Genomic DNA, 22,036 nt, shown 5'->3' with positions numbered 1-22,036 from the left:
TATCTAAAAATTTCGTTTGTTGGAAATAACATTCTCTTGTTTAAAAAATGGGGGGGGGGTTGCTTGTGAAGAAATAACCCCAAGATCATGATTATGATTGTGCATTTATAAAACTTTAATTTACTTGACTTTGAAATAACGCCAATGTATAATATACACCAATAACATTTATATGTGCTCCTAATTCCACTTTTACTAGGTAGATGGCTTCCGGGTTTAGAGAGTCACAAGAACTTTGGGAAGAACAAGCTTTTTATGAAGCTCAGAAAAGTAGGCAATTTGAACACAATTACTTGAAAAGAAACTATGTTGATATATTGATAGAAATTATTAGTTCTCATGGAAATGATTTTTTTTATCATGCATTTACATATGTCAGAGTGCAAGTAAAAAATTAATGATACACTACATTGATATTCATGAGTTGTGAACTTCTTTTTTTTTTCTTTTTATTAAGATAGCAATTATGTTTATTCACATGTACATGTATGTATGAAAGGTTTTGACAATACATGCCAATGATTTTTTTTTTTTTACAAACTTTAATTCTTTAATTTTCATTACAATCGTTTTATGCTATGTTATAAGAATTGAATAATAAGAAGAAAAAGTTTCTCTTTTCAAGATCATGAATCTCGCTATCATCATGGAAGAGGGCCATGCAATATATTTATATTAGATACATCTTCAAGTCTTGGAGAAGAAGGTTTTCAAGAAATGAAAGAAACATTTGGCGCTATCATTGATGGTAAAGATGTATTTTTAAATATTGTATGCCATGTGATTCAATCAGAATTAGTCACCTGGATAGGGCAATCAAGAGCATAATATGATAGCTTCTTGTATTTCAAATGTTCAGCTCTTAAATTGTATGTCAGAAACCTCGTGTATTTGTTCATTATTGAAGCACCATCGAATAATGCAGTGAAGTCTGTCTTGATATGCTTGCTCTTATAATTACTATACATAGAGAGATTCTCTTAATATTTTACTTATCTGTTTAATTGATTTGGGGAAAACTAAATGTATCATGTAAAAAATGAATCAATAAGACGTTTTGGGGATTATTTTATTTAAGGATACGCAAATTGTCCAAATATTGACGAAAATGTAGCTGTTATAATATGTGGAAGAAGCACCAAATTTCAACGCTATTACTCAAACCACTACTCAGATATAAAGCATTGCCTAGGTAACTTACATGAACAGTCATTGTTAAGCAAGATTTCCTGAATCTCGTGAATCTTTTTTGTAATTATAGTCTACATACGGCATTATTGTAAAACTCTAAATTCTGCTTAATATTTTTTTAACTAAGATCTGTGTATTCTCTATGCAAAAATTTTAAAATTAGTTCACATGAGAAATACAGAAATTTCCCTTAATTCAAGCACAAAGCCCTGAATGCTATTGCAAAATTTCTTTTTTCATTAGATGCCGTTGAATTTGGAGGACTGACTCCACTCATAGCAGCATTTACCTTAGCAAAAGTGTGTTTATTTAGTGAAGTAGGTAAGGTTTTTTCTACCATTTTTACCTTGACATTTTTTAATAAAATTATTCTTTATTATTTAATATTACAACTGTTGTCTATTTATCATAATCTGCACACACAGCACAAAAGACTGTGAAAACACATTCTAATAATATTTTTTTGCCATAATTACCTTTTGTGTCATTCACTAATAGGGCATACCAAAAGAATAGGAGATTTTCATGTTCATCCAAGAATAATTCTTATTTCGGACGGTAGACCCACTGATTTTACTGTCATTAGTGATGTTGAGGACTCACCTGCTTATGAAACTGAAGAGGTACAATGTTAAATACTCTGCTATAAGCATGTGTAATAAATTCCAAACAAATTAACGAACCCGATAAAACGTAAACATTAACAATAACAGAGCCCTTGCCCTGTTTAAAAAACAATTTACGTTTTACGGGTGTGTTCAGTTTGAAAAATCACTGAGGAAGGACTGAAAATATTGGTGGGTTCATTTTGCTTCCTCACATTTCTACTCTGTATTTTATGAATTATAGTTAAATATTTTATATTAATACACAACAAAATCCTACTTTTTAGCCTCGACTCAGGTGACTTTTCTGATAAAATGTGTCCGTTGCCTGTCGTCGTTGTCGTTGCTGTCGTACTTGTCGTCATAAACTTTTCATATCAACTTCTTCTCAAGAACCAAAAGGCTAATTTTAATCAAAATTGCTACAAAGTATCCATAGGTAAAGGGAATTCAAGTGTGTTGGAATGTCAAATGAAGGGCTACACCTTCTCCCAATGGGAGTTAATTATGAATAGGTAAAAATTTATTGGCATTTTTAGAAAGTCGTCTTCTCTGGAACCACTGGGCCAGGAAAGATGAAACTCACGTGGAAGCATCGCCAGGTAGTGTAGATTCAAGTTTGTTCAATTCACTACCTACAATGAGTGATTAAATTTAATATAGAATATATTGGGGGAAAAAATCTACTTCTCAGGAAGTGTAAAGCCATCCACTTACAGATATATGAAACCATCCTCAGATTGTAGGGTAGGGTTGTGATCAAAGATTTTCATATGAATACATGGGGAAATGTTTTGAAATCTTCTTCTTGAGAACAAGAAAGCTGTGATTGATCATATTTATGTGGACACATTCTCAGTCAGGCAGTGTTGATTAAATTATGTTCAAATCATGACCCCGGGATGGGATCGGGCCACAATGGGTGATCAAAGTTTTACATTTGAATAGTTAGGACAAATCTTTAAAAATATTTTCAAGAACAGGAAATATGTGAATGCTCATACATGAATTTATATGGAAACATCCCAAGAATGTGAATACGTAGATTCAGTTTTGTTCAAATTAAGAACTTTGGTGGGTCACAATAGATGATTAAAGTTTTACAGATGATTACTTAGGAAAAACCTTTAAAAATCTTCTTCTAGAGAACAGCAGAACTGTGATTGGTCATATTTATATGGAAGCATTCTCTGGTAGTGTAGATTGTTCAAATCATGAACAGTTTAACAATTTAGGGTTGGGCCATAATGGGTAATCAAATATTTACACAAGTACACAAGAAAAATCCTTTTAAGATATTTTTTCAGCAGCAAAACTGTAATTCGTCATATCAATACTTTTTCAAAGTAAATCAATTAATCTGCCAATGTGCTCAGTTGAGCAATGCGGCCCCTTTGTGTTTCTTATCTAAAGTATTAAGGATAATGTTTACTTTGTTAGTGTGCAAAAATGCTTCAGTTAAAAGCGTCCCAAAATTCGTAATTTCACGATACAATACAGATACAATAAGTGTGCTTTATTTTTATGTTTCCGTGTGAAATGTTATATAAACAAATAAGAAGTCGTTATATCATACCAAATATTTGAGAAAATATTTACTTCAAATTTGTGTCCAAGCACCTTTTAAGTATTTTCATTGATTTATTTCATAATTATATAAATCTACTACCTACATGTATTCCTGATATATTTTTAGGATAAGAAGCGCATGCTTGATTTTTCTAAAAGCATTGGACGACTGCATCCAATTTTTTGTATACCTGTGGGAAGTAACCCGGATCTGGTATTTCTCTTTCTATGCTCCGTAATCGGACGTTTTGTTCATATGGTTTTTGTCCTGTTCGTCTGGCTGTTTGTCTAATTGTTTGCAAAAATTAACCTTGTTCCTAGCTTTAAATTAGTCGAACCTATGCCTTGCATATCATACATGTATATTTCCTGACAAGGCTCTTACTTCAGTACCATTGTATTTGACCTCCTTACCTTTAACTTGAAAATTGAATCATTTGCAAATGTATATTTTTTTTTACGTTGACCATAAAATTCAATGGTTTGTATATTTTTTTTTGCATTGACAAAAGCTTTCCTCGCGTTTCAACAATTTTGAACCATTAACCTTTCTTTAAGTTTGATTTTAAAAGTTTTAAACTTGTGTATTTTTTTTTTTTTTGAAAATTACATGTAAGTGCTATGCTTTCTTGTGAGAAGAACTTTCCAGACGTACCGACAGTATTGGCTCACCGCCCCTTAAGTGATAAAGTTTGATAAACTTTTGAAAATCTTGAATCTTGGACTTATAGGGGAGATGATTTAAAGGGATACAAATGCTTACCTGAATTGGGATATATTTTAGGACAAATTTTAGTAAGAAAAAATAAATTCCTAAAATATTTTTTAAATATAAGAAAATTATAAACTGTCTATTTTGTTCAAAACCCACTTTTCTGCAACCATCACTGGAAATCTATACAAATGTTTTAACCTTTTATCTTTACCCTTTGATTGTAACCTTTCAATTTGACATACATCTGAAAGTTTTTATTCTTGGTTATACTTTGAATGGTTAATAAATAAGATTTAATATTTCACCGGTGTATTCTTTGTGACGAGACACTTCTTTTATGTGCTTGAACTTGGATTTTAAGAAACAAAAACCTTCGCCTCACAACATCAACTCAATGTTCAAATTCAACTGTTCAATACAAATACCAAACTTCAACTCGTTATTATTTCAACTGTTCAACACATATCTGAACTTCAACTGTTCAGTCAACATCCATAATCAGCAAAACCCCGGGAAACGGCGGACGCTGATTAAAATCACAGTCTTTGCTGGATGGGCAGTAACGTAAATTCCCATGTATATTATGAACGCATCCGTCCACTTAGCTATATCATCTACATGTGTATCTTCTTTTCATTTTTTGTTTTAGTTACCAATTCCCCATTTTTGAAAACATTTTTTTTTCTTGAGAGTCTGTCAGATTTGTATTTGTTAATAATTGCGCCACATAATTTCCCACAATTATTTTTTGCTTCAGATTTTCCGAAACATTGTAACCCAAACAATCATTAAGTTAAACGCTTATTATTGTATTTGGTAATTCTGAACAAGCTTCATCTAAATTTAGTAAAACTTCCTCACCCGTGTTGTTTTCCTCTGCTTTGTCATCTGGTGGGCCAGCTTTCTGCTGTTTAGCGGCTGGGACTTCGATCTTTTCCCTCAACCCGCGTTTTCCTCTACCAGTTGTCACTTTCGTCCTCTCCACTACGGATTGCTTTCTTGCCCTCAGCATTGGTCTGTTAATGTTTTGTCAATTCTTTTTGTAAATTCTTTGTCTTAACTTTCCACTGTATCTGGAGGGCTGGGTGTTAACAGAAAGAAAGAAGCTTAGTTTGAGAACCCGTTATGTATGATGCTGCTTTTCCCCGCCCACTAGAGGCTCGCTATACAGCTACTCTGCAGTTATGCAAGTTGTCGCCCTTTCCCCGTATAACAATCACTGCTGTCTTTCTTTAATAAACTCTTTTTTTTTTTAAATTAATAGATGTTGTCATTAAAACAGATAAGAACCCATTAAAAAAAAATTAAGAGGTCTGTTTTTTTATAGTTAGAATATTTTTATTGATAAACAAGCTGATAAAAAAAGAACATCAGCAGTCCCGTCTTTCAGTTCAACATTTCCTTACTTCTATTGTCGATACATAATGACTTTGTCAGCAAATACAATTTGAGTTAAGGTCAAGATCTAGTAAATGAAAGGAGCCAACAGACTTCTCTAATTTGAGAAATAAATTCCTTTAATACTGATAAATAAATATAACTTAGTCAAATAAGGAACAGAGTGGTATAATTTGTAAGGAAAGTACAAAAAACAATCTTTTTTTAAACCCTTTATTTTCAATGCAAAATTCATGGTCGTAAGACTGGTTTGCTCCAGGCAATGGGTCAATTAGTGTGAAATGTAATACATTAAGAGGGCTGGAAGGTTTTGGCCATTTTTAGACAATAAAGATCTTATTTAGAAGAAGAGCTCAATATAAAGATATTTTTTAAAAATGATGAAATTCAAACTTAAAATATTTGACATTTTTCTTTGCTGTCAACCATCATTTAGATGGTTGACAGCTGAAGATATATCTGAAAAATAAGTTATATCTGTTGGTTACTTTGTTGACCCTCAACCTCCTTAAATTACAATTGTTTTGGATTTACTAACATAACAATTATGAATACCATTAATCTCCTTAAGAAAACAAAATTAAATAAATTTCAATTACTTTGTTAAATTACAGTGCATATTACACTTTACAAGAAAATAACACGAATCTTTTGACCATAAGCATGCCATTCATTTGTTACTTAATGTAGTCACATTGAAATATTGAGGATATTTTGGATCCATTCTGTTTCATTATAAATGATAACTGATTAATATCTCAGAGATTCTTGACTTTTTTATTTATTTGTCTTTACTAGCTTTGGAGAGTGTTTTTTTTTCATAGATACTAATTGTGCTACACTATTAGCAGACCTTTTTTTGTATTCCTATGAACCAGAACTTATTCGTAAACTTCTTCATTAAAAAATCTCCTAATTCAATATTAAGAATTATAATGGAGTGTTATTCACTTTGATTTGAAATGTCCCACTGAATTCTTGATAAAGGGCGATACGAAATTTGACACATTTACTTCAATTTATGTCATAGACAATCTAACAACTAAACTATGAAAAAAGTGATAAATTCAACTTTTCTACTGTGTACGTACATGTACATGTATATGCTAGTACATGTACCATTATCTCGAGCAGTATAACTTATAGGCAAATAAATTGATGATACAAGGGTTTTTAGAGTCAACCTGGCTCAAATTATGTATTCGACACAACGCCTAGGCTTTTTCATGCACATACAATCTGCTGTTACAAAAAGCTTTTTCATATAAAAAGGTCGTCATTTTTATATTGAGTTGACATGAATTTCTTTGTTGCAAGGCCTAACAAAGGACACGCTGTTGATGTGACCGGTAAACACAATGCGCTTTTTCTCCTGACACCATATTTCACCGTTGCTGTTGTCAAAAATTCTCTCTCCTCAACCGATTTTTGCGTGATTACCAACTGGTTGTAAAATCTCATTTTGTACATTAGGTTTACACTAGCTCTTCAAAACTAAAAGTGATACTGTCATTTTTAAATTTAGTATTTAGTTTTTTAAATTTGAATTGCATTCTCTTTCAGATATATGTGTATACGTAGAATGGGATACTGGTTCGGTGTGTCCTTACGCATACAGATCTAAAACATACATGAAAAATATACATGTATGTAGATATGATGTTACAGTTTGCAGTGAACCTAGAATTACGAAAAATGGAAAGATTGCCACTGGCTGTCTTGTCAAAAGAGGTAATTAGATATTAAGCATGATCAGTTACTTACAATTAATATATTAATCAATTTATTTACTAGTAAATTATATATACATAAATTTTACTCTAGGTCCAGACTGGGAAGATGGAGACAAGGATGTTGGGGTCAGAAGTATTGGATCAGTCTACAGATGTAAAAGAAATAGAATTGTTCATGTGCGTTGATGATATTGATGTTATTATACTTTATTGAGCCAAAATTGCCAACGTCCTTAATTAAAAGTTTGTGATATAAAGCTGAACAATATTTTTATATGTCAAAAATTTGTAGTTGTACCAATACTTCAAATATTAATTAAGTCGCCAGCGAAGAGCAGTAGTTCGAGCGTCTGCTCTAGAATCGCGAAGTAAGGAGTCAGACCTAACGTCGCAGGTTCGAATCCCACTAATGGACGAGGAGACTGGTCCTTCGAATGGGACCGCATAAAACGAGGTCCCGTGTCGCAGTAGGTACTGGCAGAAAAAGATCCCTCACTGCTCAATGGCCCTAAGTGCCAAGTATAGGACAAAATTTGTAGCTCTCCTTCAGTAAGTGGTGGCGGGTCTCCATATAAGTGAATATTTCTTAAGAGGGATATAAACAACATACCATCAATCATTCAAATATTAATTGAACTGAAAGTAAAGTTTCAAAGAATTTATAGTATTTGTAGATGATCTGAATATGGAAATTTTTTCCTATTAGAAACATTAAATCCCCTTACTGATGAGTGACTTCGAATGACGAAATCATACGCGTAATCCAAAATCGAAAACAAGACCTTCTAATTGCCTCCTTTTTTACAGGTGAGATGGCATAACGGACAAAAAACTGAAAACAGATTTGGATATCGTGGGAAATATGATTTACAGATCTGGTGATTATCAGTTACATTGTCCTAGCTATGTAAATTTTTGCTTTCAGTGTTTCAAAATCTTTTTTTAACAATGCTGCTTTATAAGTCTTTGTACTGATATAGCGACCCATTTTCTCCGGAAGCTGTTGAGTACCTCCAAGATCAAACTAGAAAGGCCGAATTGAATTTCTCAGTCAAGGACTCTTTAGTGGATATCTCTGAAAGTTCTTCTTCTAAAGGTTCAATTCTTAAAAACAAATCTCTGACATTATATATTTAACCTATGTTTAAAAAAATTTTCTATATCATTACTTTTAAAGTTTGATGTTTGAGATTTCGTTTTCTTTCTTCTAGAAACATGTGCATCTGCAAATAATGCTAACAGCAAGATGTGTCAAAACCCCAGTGCTAGACTTCCTCTCTTAACAATGCCTAAAGGGAAATATTTCAAAAACGACAAATGTGAAGACAAATCCACGGATGTAGAGGCTGATGGGATGTTAAATTCATTAACTTTCTCTACATCAGATCAGTGGCTATGGAAAGATAAACAAGGTCAATGGAACCCATATCCGAGAAAAATTAATGACAAAATAAACAGATGTTATAAACGAAATCCCAATTCTACTGTTATTGTTACAATTGAAGAAAACACGTAAGTGAAAAATTCGTTGTAAAAAAAAAAAAGAAAAAGAAATTGATAACGATTTAAAAATAAATCTATAACATCTTTCTGAACAAATAGAAATGTTTTATTTTAGATACAGAGTAGTCATGGCAAAAGGTATACAGATAAATTTGACGACAAGAGAGGAATCAGAAGTCAAAATTGTTACAGACTAGTAAAGAATTTTTAAAAATACTTTTCATCGTGATTTGTGTTTGTCGTGTGAATTATAGTGTTTCATACATTTCGAATTTAAAATGATTGTATGTAAATTTCTTATCCACTATTGCAGGGATTTAGAAATTGGTTCAATTGATATTCATCATTAAAGTAATAAATGTATGACTTTTATGCAAGCCTTGTGTTAAAATTTTATTAAATTATCCACCCACCCGAAGGCGTCTTGGCAGGAGACGCAAAATTCCTCAACAGGATGATTAATACAAAAGCATTTAAACATCTTTAAAAAAAATTGACATATACTCAGTTCAAAAGACAATACAATAGTTATTGTGAACAAGAAAAAGAAACATCCAATAACACTGAGTGAAAACATTACAAAGGACAAAACATGAAATAATTTTAAAAAGTATACAAAACACCTGTCTGTAGTAAATATTAACCAGAAAGCAAAATGGGAATTTATAATCATGAACACTGACCTTGTCGACTGCAGACAACTTCTGAACAGTCAACAAAATTGTTAAACTTACACCATTCTGCATCAAAATGTGCCTCTTGACTGCAGACAACTTCTGACCAGTCAACAAAGGTATCAAACATACACCATGCTGCAGTCAACAAAGTTGTTAAACTTACACCATTCTGCATCAAAATGTGCCTCTTGACTGCAGACAACTTCTGACCAGTCAACAAAGGTATCAAAAAAACACCATGCAACATTAAAGTGGCTCTTAACTGAAGGCAACTTTTGTTCAGTCAACAAAGTTGCTATTCATACACCATGCTGCATAAAAAATATGCCTAGTGACTGCAGACAGTTAACTTCTGAAGATGTCAACAAAGGTGTCAAACATATACCATGCTGCATAAAATGTGTCTCATGACTGCAGACAACTTCTGACCAGTCAACCGAGATGTCAAACTTACATCATGTTCCAAAAAATGTTCCTCTTAACTACAGACAACTTCTGACCACTCGAGAGAAAAACAGATTACCAAACTGAGGGTTTGAATTTGTGAGGATAGGTACATGTATACGGAACCAACAGACAACTTCTGGCTTGGTCCCTGCTACACAAGGTGTTTTCAGCCTATTGCATAATTTAAATTTATAAATATTGTATCCTATCCCAGCTGGTCTTTTCTTATGGTTAAAAGTTTTGTAAACACTTTTCAAACACCAGGTAATATGTTATTTCCTGGATAGAATGAACAGCAAACTGAGAATTACAATAACTTATTTCTAATATAGAGAGACATTGCTAGTTTTCTCTGAAAACATGAAAAATGAAATAGATCTGCTTGAAAGAAAGGAAAAGCTGTAATGTAGCTATTAAGCGGAATCTGACAATACAGATAATGTCATACATATGGTATAACGCTTATCTGACATACTATTGGTAACTGATGTCAGCAAGAGACATTTCAAATAAGAGACTCTACAGAGACTGATTATAGAGATGATTCATGAACTGTATTCACCCTTTGTTTCATATTTTGTAGAACAACTATTATAGGAGATATGATTTCAAGAAAATGTGTATCTTTTAAAGGGCCTGTAATTTTACCATTTTCTTTCTTTTTCCATCTAAAAAAAATATATATATATATTGATGATCCTAGGATCACCCTAGGTCTTATTTGATTTCTAGAAAGTTTCATTTTGACATAAAACTTGTAAATATCCCTCTGACATGACTTTCAGTTTACTAGATCTTGATCAAAGCTTTGAAATATTCAAATGAGTCTCTTTATCCTGAATAAGGTTAGTTTTTAGATGAAAGTTTTTTGTTTTGTTTTTTTTTTTGAGTTTTAACCACAATATTTAAAATGCATTGTTCAATTGAGTTAAAGTGATTGGAATTTAAAATTTTGGGCCCTGCTGCATATCTATAACCCCTGTTTCAGAAGAATTGACAAAAGTTTGTTTCATGCACTGAAAAAAGACATGAAGTGTATAAAAATCATTATTTCAAAATTAGGATATATATATTTTTTACAGAAACTATTGAATTAAGTGAAAAACCATTTGATCATGATATTATCTTACTCAATGGACTTGTTGATAGAGCAGTCCCAAGAAACATGAACCAATACACCACCCAAACTTAAAGTGGCTGTTGCCACAATACTTTGCTATGTTGAGGCAATGTCCTTGGTAATGGGCACTTGTTTGTCCACTGTTGTGTTGTCTGTGCATGCGTATCTGATTTCTGACTGTTGTTTCCACATGGCCTATATAGCTTCTGCGAGCGTTACCCAGTGTGGATAGTGTCTGTTTCTAATTTGGTGGGATGGGTAACTCTGGAAAAGTAAAAGTGTAAACTACTATCCAGTATATGATATTCATTTTTTTTTAAATCAAGTGCTCTGATCTAAATCAATATTTTGAGCCATGTTCTATACAACTGAACAATCAGAACATGCAAGATAAATTCTTAGAGAATGGCATAATTATTTTACTTTGGGTATTGCACAACTGCAATACATCAACAGGGAATAACAGGTTATGTAAATTCCAACATGAGAATATGTCTACATATATACAGCATAAATTATTCTCATTATAACATTATTTTACCAAGAAAGATAGCAAACATGCATTATTAAACATTTTAAATATATATTTAAATATGTATTGCAAATAAATTGTTAACTTATAAATCATAAACTTGTGCATTGATTGATTCTGGAGAACATGATAATGCCAAATATGCATGTTATTCAAAACACACTTCTGCACACTTATTTTAGATACCTATGGTTCTGGATTCACTTCAGAAAAAGTGCATATAGTCATGCCTGAGACAACCAAAAACATTTGTCTATAGACCAGCACAAGTCAACAAATTACATGTGTATATGGTCCTACACAAGTCAACAGAAATGTATGTCATTATGCAGTTCCATGCAGGTACTGCAAGACTTATAAATACATCACATGTGCATATGGTCCTGCACAAATCAAGAAAACATGAGTGCATATGGTCCTGCACAAGTCAGCAAAACAGATCACATGTGTATATGGTCCTACACAATCAACAAAAATGTATGTCATTATTCACTACCATCCAGGTCCTGCCCAAATCAACAAACACAAGTGCATATGGTCCTGCACATTTCAACATATTACATGCGTATAAGGTCCTACACAAGTCAACAAAATTTGTATGTCATTATGTAATACCATGCAGGTCTTGCACAAATCAACAAACACAAGTGCATTATTGTGCATATGGTCCTACACAATCCAATAAAATACATGTGTATATGGTCCTACACAAGTCAACAAACACAAGTGCATTATTGTGCATATGGTCCTGCACAATCCAATAAAATACATGTGTATATGGTCCTACACAAATCAACAAACACAAGTGCATTACTGTGCATATGGTCCTGCACAATGCAATAAAATACGTGTGTATATGGTCCTACACAAGTCAACAACACAAGTGCATCTGGTCCTGCACATTTTTTCCCTGCACAGTTCAACAAAATTCATGTGTATATGATCCTACACAAGTCACCAAAATATGTGTGCATAGGGACCTGCATGAGTCAACAACTTGCATGTGCATATACTGTCCTGCACAAGACAGCAAAAACAAAATACATGTGCATATGGTCCTGCACAAGTGACTAAGTCAACAAAATACATGTGCATATGGTTGTGTACAAGTCAACAAAACAAAATGTATGTGAATTTGGCATAATTATGTATGGTTCTGCATGAGTCGACAAAATACATGTGAATATAATTCTGCCCAGATCAACAAAATGCATTTGCATATTATCTTTCATGAGTCAAAAGGTTAATACATGTGCACATGGTCTTGTACAAGTCAACAAAATACATATGCATATTGTTCTGCACATGTCCACAAAATATGCGTATATGTTCCTACAAGAGTCAACCAAATAAATGTGCATGTGTCAGTGAAATAAATGTGAATATGGTCCTTCACAACCATAAAATACAACATAACGTGTAAATCAGTGGTGGGTTTGCATGGTAAACATAAGTAGTGTATGTGGACTTCACTTCTACACTAATTCTCAGTAAAAGGTCACCTCAAACTATGGTGTGCACCCTTAGCAACAATACTATATCAGCATTAAATTATGTTAATCATTCTACATATATACAAGCTGTGCCTATGACCTGCACAGTTTATGTGATAAATGTGTATGTGGTCCCACGTACACTATGTCTTGATTCAACAACTGAAAATTTGAATCATACATAATAAGATTTGTGTACCCATATAATGGCAATATTGTACCAACATCACATAGGCAACTAACTCCAAACAAAATTTTTGGCTCCGTGAACAACGTATAAGTATCATTCATTGTTCAAACTCTTAAGAGGAAACGCAGGATTTGTTACCAAGTATGATACCTGTATTGGTAAAAATATTGCAAAATAATATAAGGAACCAAAAAACTTGAGCCTTTTATTATGAGCTAGCTAACTTAGTTTTAATGGATAACACATGACTTCATCAGAAGTACTATACAATACTGGCCTGTTTTATACTGGGAATGCAGGAGTGTCAAGTAAATACTACATCAGCATCAATGGAGATCTCATAACTTGTAAAAAGGTAACACTCGTCACTGCTGAGCTGTTTATATTCACTCATCAGTATCTGGTTTGTGTAGATGATTCTGACATTCAAGTCCTTGAAGAAGCGAAGGGTTTCCACTGTAACAAACAGGTTCTTATTCCCCGGCCAAGGTGAATGTAACAAGCAAAACTGTCTTGTGATATTTTGGATGGACAATTAATAAAAATGATGTTATCACATAGATGCACATTTTCAAAGCTCAGCAAATTGCAAATCACCGTAAATAGGCAAAAGTTCCTAAAGGAATGAAATTACCGGTGTGATTGATAAAATCTCCAGGCTTGATCATGGTGTTAGGATTAACGATGTAGGTGAATCACTGACGGCCAGTTGCAAAAACCTCCCAGGAACAAGTCTATACACTGTCAGGTCTATAATGTAATTGGATATTATTGTTTACAGCAGAGACCTACAGCGAAGGGTCTATGTTTACAGCTGACATAGTTCATGTAAGAGTTTTCGGGATCTCGAGCCCGACATTATTTACTACATATTTTACACCACTGTAGATTTACTGACACTGTTTATCGATCGTTTACCAAATTTACTTCAATTGACCATATTATTCCCCAGACGACTCGTAGTAATAGAATATCCATGTAAAAATCACATGTAAATTATTTTGGTCGTCCTGAGTTGTGAACTCCTCAGCATGCTTAATGCCCGGATGTAAACTTTACAAGGCCGATTTCGTAACAAAAACTCACTTTACAGACGTTTTTCTGTAAATAACAAGCAGATCACATCGTCCGAAATCTTCAAAATGGTATCACAACAAAAGCTGTAGGATTTTCTGTGGGAAATATGGGATAAATTCGAAAAATTCAGCAGTTCAATAAACCATGCTTTCTCTTTTGGTAAACGGATCAATAATGATCACGTGATGGATAAGAGCTTTGCTGATTGGTTGAACCCATATTTAGATGTAGGAAAAGGGGTAAAATTAGTTCGATAAAAGAACCGAATAGCTGCTTAGTATAAAGCTATGTACAATACAGACACTGTTATATAATAACATAATAAAACAAGAACATGTCACATAAATGAAATTATTTGCAATAATTACTATTCAATCAATCTTAGACGTGAAAATTGGCCCTTCCAATGAGCATATTTAAGCCTAGGTTTATCTTTTGCAGCAGGCAACGACACAAAAACAACCCCATTGCTTAAAGGTTGTAGGTGCGGAACACAGGTTTTAATTTGCAGCCCTCAACCGCAAGTGGTGGCGTCCTAAAAAATTCTCAAAGAGAACAGACCAAAAAAGTATACTATTGCCCAATTGATAGATGATTTTATGCCATTGAGTAATTATAAAGTAAACGAACCCCCTCCTAAATAATATGGTGGAACAGGAAATAAGGCTAAAATTAAAATAAAATTCTGTTTAAAAAAAATTATTTGTCCTTGTTACACATGCGTTGACTTTCAATCAATCAAAATCCATGATAAATGTATGTACATGTATATTGAAACCGTCATTAGATTACATATAAGTTTTTGTATTTCAATGCATATATTCCTTTGCAGCATGGATTATGCCTTGGAAAATGCACAACAATTTTGGCGACAACAATCATCAATCAATGCCATAAAAAGTAAGTTTAAAAACATTAAATGAGCATTTCCTCCAGGTAATTCTTGTAGTGTAGATGAATTCATTATCTCAAGATACATTTGTTGTAGATCGGTGATATATTTGTTGTAGATCGTGAACGAAGGTATCAACAAGGGAGAGGGGCATGTAATATATTTATACTAGACACGTCCTCTAATGTGGGAGAAGAAGGCTTCATTCAAATGAAAGAGACATTTTGCACTATCATGGATGGTACTTGTGATATTATTTAGTTCTTCTGCTTATTCAAAATCCCTCGTTGTACAATGTTAACTCTAGATCTAAATTCATGAGGAACAATCACACGTGTAAAATTTAACTCAAACCTCACCATGTTATACCTATGGTGATTGACATGTTCGGTGTGAGCCAAATGTATTGGTCAAAGAAATGACAAAACATTTCGAAGTCACATTTGCTATAAATTAAGGTCAAAAACGTCTGCCAAACTACGATCTAATGAAATGTTATATTTGTAAATAGGTCATTATTACAACCATATAATTTACGAAATTCTGACATTAAACGAAGTTGAAGAAATTCTGTATCATCAATGTTTCTGTCAATAGCCTGCATCAGTTTAAGATTGCTTGCACTCACAGCACGTTCTTGATTATTTAATTACACTAGATAAACACCTGCGCAAGTGTGGGGAATTGAAATTTTATATACCGGGGTAGTTACCATTTGCAGTAGATGTACGTCATCATCCCCACCCACTTTTTGTGAAAACTTGAAAAAATTAAATAATTCTTTATTTGACATTTATGTGAAACCTAATACAATGTTATGGATTATGATTTTGAGGGGGGGGGGGATTTTTTTTTTTTACATATCAATATAATAAGGACCATACATGTACATATCATAAACAAACGTGTAAAATTAGCTTTTGCCCCCCCCCCCCCCCCCCTGTAAAAAGGCCGAGTAATTAACACAAAAGGAATTTTTTTTAGAAAAAAAAGAACCAAAATGTCTTTTTTAAAGCACATAACTTTACAGATTTAATTATATTTAAACAATACCTTATTCTTAAATTTTCTCTGTTATTGTGAACAAGTTAATTTATTACAAAGTACTAATTGTACGTCGGGTTCGTTGCCACGATGGTCTCAGTGAGGAAAATACTATTTTTACCCATAAACTCATAAGAAAAATATATATGTACAGCTGAACTACATATATTTTAGTTTTTCGATATTTATATTTCCTGTACTAATAATATTTACACCTGTCATAGCTCGTCAACTCTTGACATTCCTCGCTGGTCAAATGCAACCTATTTAGATTGAATACTTTTAATTTAATATGCGATGATCAATTGCCATTTGTTTCCTTATATAATCCTTGTATTAATAAATATTAGTGACTTTCCCGGCGACAATATGTTTCTGATAGTTTTAAGCATACTTTGCTCGTTTTTGCCAACTTATTGTTTTTATTTATTCTAAATTGATGTAACATCATTTGCTGTAAAACTATTTAATCAAATATCCCGTTAATTACATTATTTACAATTATTTCTTGATTAAAACATTGTAGCAAAAGGGAGATAACTCTATTTCATGATGTTCTAGAAGTTCCGTCAAAATTAAGATTGGTGATTGACGAAACTAATTTGCACTTTTCGCTTTTTAATCGGTTATCACAACTTATTTCTTTTATTTCATTGAAATCAAGTTTTGATTGAATAAAACAGTGATGACATTTTATGAAATAAATAATCGATTGTTTGTTGTCATTTCACTAAAATTTGCCAGTAGCTTAGATCCGCCAACCGGAAACGGCACCATACTGACGTTGATGCTATTTCATAGCTGTTTTCAGAAAATTGAAGTAGACTTTTAATTTTATGTACGATACTTACTATATCAGAGTGAAATCTAAATATAGTTTACGGACATCATCTTGAATAAAGTGTAGTATTAGAGGAGTAGATAAGATCTCTTGTGCACCCTTTTCAGTGTTTATTTGCAAAATTTATTAATTTATAAGTACAGAAGATAACAAAAAAGTCAAATATGCAGGTGAACAACATAATTTTTCTCACAAATTAATAGGAATTTTTAAACTTCACCAGCCTACGCAGCTAGGATAAGGCTCCCCTTAAAATATCAAACTGTTCAAACTGTAGTAACTTCTCTGAACTACCTAGATATGACGTCATAATAGAATATGACGTCAAGTCACTGCATACTTGAGCTGACATGACGGGGAAAGTGTCATAATTTTTACATAGCATGTAGATTTATTTTGGGGACTTGTTTAATTCAAGTGTTAGGATTGTTTTTTAAGCTCAAATGTGCTGTTATGTTGAACATTTGAAATTTAAATATCCCTATTCCTTTCGCTTGTCCGATATGCACATATTCAAACAATAACCAAAAACTATGTGTGAAACGCTCCCCTTACACATCTGAAGACAGAGTTAGAATTCATGAACCGTGTTTATATTGGACTGGCACAAGTGATAAACAAGGACAAATTGAAGATATTCTGTGTAAATCTACAAGAGAAGTATGTCCTCTAACTGAATTTTGCTGGGGGATAGTTTGTAGTTTATCCATTTTTGTATAAATTGCGATCAAGAGTGGAAAATACCTCTTCTTATGTTGGTAAGTTCCATTTCTCGTAAAATATTTTCTTAAAGAGTAAAATTTAAACCTGCCCCCAGCACTTTATATGTACCAGAGATCACGATAAACTGATCTATGTAACAAACTTTGCACAAGATTTTTGTTTTGCACTTGTGCCGAAGCGATTTTTGTGCAACAATTAGGAATATCATAAATCTCCGTCACGTGATCAACACAGTCATGTGACATCACAAAAATTCTTTCTTCTAATACCTGATTAAATTATTATCTCAGGTTGACTGCTATTTCAATCAAGGAATACATATTGAAATGAAAATCTAGCTCAAAATGAAATGTATATTTTACGGCATTTTAAGCCTTCGGACAGCCTTATCATAACTGCGTAAATAAGCAATTTTTCTTTCCATCAAATAACTTATGGTACATGTGTCTCCTACATATTAATTTTTTTTAAAATATGAATTAATATTTCAGAATATGCGAAATATCCAAGCATGGATGAAAATGTTGCTGTGGTGATTTGCGGCAGAACGACAACATTTAAGCATTACTACTCCAATAAATACAATAGATTGAAGCACTGCATAGGTAAATCTCAAAACAAATCATCTGATATTTTTTTTACAAAATGTCATTTGGTCATATGTTTCCTTTTAATTCATTCTGAGTACTTATATAACAACTACCATAAGACTGTTCTTGCTAAAATACTTCTTGACTTATTCCCGAAATAAAAGAAAATAATCAAATAAATAGACATTTTATCGTAGAGCCGATATGTTTTCAATCCTTAGTAAGTTATTTGAGATAAGTTTTTGTTTGAAATGTATACTACATCAAGTGAAGTTTTGCAGGGCACCTACAAAAATGAATTTTATAGATTTATTATTAATAACAGCATTTTTTTCAGATGATGCAGAATATGGCGGTCCCTGTCCTCTTGCGGCAGCTTTTATTCTATCAGAGGGGGCAATTTTTAACGGCGCAGGTTGCTTTTCTTTTCTCTAGTTTATGATAACAATTAAGTCCTTTGTATTCTGAAAATTTTAAACATAAATGATTTTCTTACTTTAAAAAAAACTAAAATAAAGAAAATATATTTTTCTTCAAAGAAAAGTTTGCGATGCATAAAATTTTTGTCAATATAAATTCTTAATTTTCATTTAATGAGTTTTAAAGAGAACATTTTAAATGGCAGTCTATTTTAACGTATCATTTATAATGTTCAGGTTATTGCAAAATAATGGGACATTTCCATATACATCCACGTCTCATTCTTATTTCTGCTGGCAGACCTACGGATTTTACTTCCATGATTTATTCAGGCGACAGGTTTATACGAGGACCCGATGAGGTTTGATTTTTTTTTTTTTTTTTTTTTTTTTTTTTTGCATTTTAAAAATAAATTTAACTAAAATATCAATGTATTCATCTTATTTCCCAAGTAAAAGATTTTATTTTTAAACATGTACACTTAAGTGTATTAATTATTATTATGAATTAATCACTAAATAAATGAGTTTTGATTTTCCTTAGTTATTTAAACTAGATACAGATAATTTGGCTTATACATTCAGGTGCGAGATTATTTGTATCAGGTGGCAAGAAATATTGGACGTGTTCATCCAATTTATTGTATACCCGTTGGTCATAATCCAGACATGGTAGCACTGCTTACTTTATTTTTTTTTTTCATTTGTTTAATTTCACTCTTAAAGAATGCATGGATGATGGAACATTTGATATGAATCAAGAGAAAATTTTTGATTTAACAAGAATGTAATTGAAAATAAAAATATAATTAATACTTCTGGACTGTTTTGAAAATTTATAGCCGCCAAAAACATCAAAGTAGCAGGAATTTTTGTGATACATTTGTTAGCTTTAAGATGTGGTGTATCTTTTAAGTACAAAAATTGAAATATGTATATATTTGAATTTCAACAGGCGAATTTAGAATTTATGTCTGCTCATTCCAGAGGGGGAAAGGTTGTTCTTCCACATCAGGCAAAACAGTTTGCAAAACTCTCGAAAAATATGGTAAAACTAACTTCAATATCTAAAATGCATCAATGATGTGTATGTTATATTAAATGATTTTAAAAATAGAATTCTGATGGCATAATCCACTACTAACAATGAAAATTTCGATAATTCTACTTGGATAAATATTTTAAGTACAATATAATTTTTATCGATTTCAGAGTGTTGCCGAATTGGTTACTTTTTCAACAAGTTTAGATAAATTAGATAAGAAAGCAATTGCAGATCTGATGTCTCAAGTTATACCTGAAAAGGAGTTCACTGAAATGGATAAGGTTTTAACAAGATTTACATACTTGTATTTGGCTTTACTTTGTTATACATTTCATTTGATAATTTGTGGGAATCATTCAAACCTTCTTTAATATTCTTTATTCTTTACCCGTGTTACTCTAACAATTAACTTGATGTTTAAGATTTTCAAAGGAAAGCTTTCGAATTGATTCATTGTAGGACGATATTTTCGATATCTGCTCATTGAAATCAGTCTTTATATCAATGGATGAAATCCAAGCAGAGAATGACAAACATGAGATGGATATAAGATCTCAAGAGCCAAATCCCAATATGCCTCCATTAGGAAGTAGGGTGGAAAGAGGTCCAGACTGGGTGTGGAAAAACAAAGATCATATTGGACCTGGTACAGTTGTAGCGCATTCAAATGATGGTAAGCTTTAATATTTAGGCCACTTAAACCAAAGGACAAAGTGAGTGACATTACATAAGTGGAAAAGTGTTTATTTCAAAATATACTTTTCATGAATAAATGACTTTTTTAAAATAAAAGTACAATACCTTCAGAGTCATAAACAAACAAAATCCAAAATTATTGTAATCAAGCTATTAATTATTGTAAATTGTATTTTCAATCATAATCTTTCTGCATATTTTTTATGCAAATCATAGGGATGTGGTCTACGTATGATTTTGATAATGTTTAAAGATATGAACATGGAAGTTAAAATTAAGGTCTAGATCTGGTCTATTAAAAACTATTTGTTTTAACTTCATCAAGAAATTAAACGTGTGAATTTTTATAACAAAAAGCTGGATGGTTGATAGTGCACTGGGATGCAGGCACCACAGAAGAATACAGATATGGAACAAATAATGTTCTGAAGGATAAATTTGATGTTGTTGTATGCACAGAACCACGGATTCTAAATAATGAGCTTATTGCTGTCGGATGTTTGGTAAAAAGAGGTACTGTATTTAAAACGAGCTTCAAAATATCATGCATATGAGTAAATGGCTTTAATTTAATTTATGGTTGATTATACAGTACATTCTGTACATTATAATTCGACAGAGTCTTTTCTTAATTTTTTCTAACCCCTCAACCAAGAAAAAGAAACCCAAGTAAATCACAGGTTGACATTCAAATAATCAAATTCAAATGCCCTTAGGAACAATATTCGTTGATTGCTTTAATTTTACTCGTAAGTGGGGACGTATTTTCACCAAGCTACCATATGCACAAAAGGAAAAGTACTTGGAACCCCTTGCATATTGATTTGTAGAGGATGTATTTTCGTGGATAAAGAGTATCCACTAATTTCATAAATACTGGGTCATCACGATATCTCAGAATAAGTGTTTTAAAAAGTCAAAAATCGGGAAAACTATTTCAACTTCTTCTTAGCTTCTGGATGTGTTCTGCTTTTAGGTGTTTATACTTATTTTATAACTTTAATGCACTGGAAACGTTAGTACACAGTTAAAGTATAGCATTAAGGGTAGTTAACATGATTCAAGTTCCCCAGGACCATGACTATTTCCCTTGTCGAGAGGAACTGGAATCTTGCTAACTCTCTCAATGATAAATTTTTAAACTGTTTTATTACAAATTACAAACGTAAAAAATAGAGGATTACGAATAATGGGGAATTATTAACAAATTAGATCGATCCAAAGTACATGTACAATCAAGAGGATTACGAATAACCGGGGAATTAACTTCCGAAGCAGGAATTAGCTCATTTGACTTACACAAAGGATACGTCCTTTCACAGATATTTCTAGGGAATAATTCACATTTTACTGTCAAACTTTTATATAGGAAAAAATCAGTAGAGGTATAATAAATTCACATAATATAACATTTGTATTTAAGCCTTGCAGATCTTTGTAGTCCTTCAATATTCTGTTGGCCAAAAAATACATCAATGTCATCGGATTGTACAACTCAAATCCCTATGGCCAGTAATTTGTTACATCCGTATAACA

The 22,036-nt window shown here is 32.3% G+C and overlaps 2 protein-coding genes across 2 annotated transcripts; both read left to right on the top strand.

The window, feature by feature from the left end:
* Window positions 1-203: 203 nt before the first annotated feature.
* Window positions 204-8,911, top strand: LOC134272568 (uncharacterized). Its single transcript, XM_062754791.1, has 13 exons — window positions 204-270; window positions 626-748; window positions 1,079-1,192; window positions 1,435-1,512; window positions 1,678-1,821; window positions 2,084-2,094; window positions 3,493-3,610; window positions 7,042-7,209; window positions 7,303-7,388; window positions 8,019-8,089; window positions 8,192-8,307; window positions 8,423-8,723; window positions 8,830-8,911. Exons 1-13 carry the CDS (start codon window positions 204-206, stop codon window positions 8,909-8,911), a joined length of 1,479 nt encoding a protein of 492 aa, XP_062610775.1.
* Window positions 8,912-15,075: 6,164 nt separating this feature from the next.
* On the top strand, window positions 15,076-21,013 carry LOC134272566 (uncharacterized; the record flags this gene model as incomplete). The annotated part of the gene is made up of 10 exons (XM_062754790.1): window positions 15,076-15,150; window positions 15,261-15,383; window positions 18,242-18,355; window positions 18,678-18,755; window positions 18,997-19,121; window positions 19,345-19,431; window positions 19,715-19,807; window positions 19,972-20,085; window positions 20,264-20,477; window positions 20,858-21,013. Coding segments are annotated over exons 1-10 (1,171 nt in total), but the record flags the coding sequence as incomplete, so codon positions are not given.
* Window positions 21,014-22,036: the final 1,023 nt, after the last annotated feature.

Source organism: Saccostrea cucullata, unplaced genomic scaffold (assembly GCF_032062105.1).
Source record: "Saccostrea cucullata isolate Sc308-1 unplaced genomic scaffold, CSIRO_AGI_Scuc_v1 ctg8500, whole genome shotgun sequence".
Taxonomy (NCBI): domain Eukaryota; kingdom Metazoa; phylum Mollusca; class Bivalvia; order Ostreida; family Ostreidae; genus Saccostrea; species Saccostrea cuccullata.
This window is presented reverse-complemented; position numbering and strand designations above follow the sequence as displayed.

Bases quoted from the DNA above. Each gene is read 5' to 3' on its own strand.
- LOC134272568 (XM_062754791.1), top strand. From the start codon at position 204: ATGGCTTCCGGGTTTAGAGAGTCACAAGAACTTTGGGAAGAACAAGCT. The intron at 3,611-7,041 runs GTTTTGTTCATA...ATTCTCTTTCAG, and splicing joins TCTATGCTCCGTAATCGGAC to ATATATGTGTATACGTAGAA. The intron at 8,090-8,191 runs GTGATTATCAGT...GTACTGATATAG, and splicing joins AAATATGATTTACAGATCTG to CGACCCATTTTCTCCGGAAG.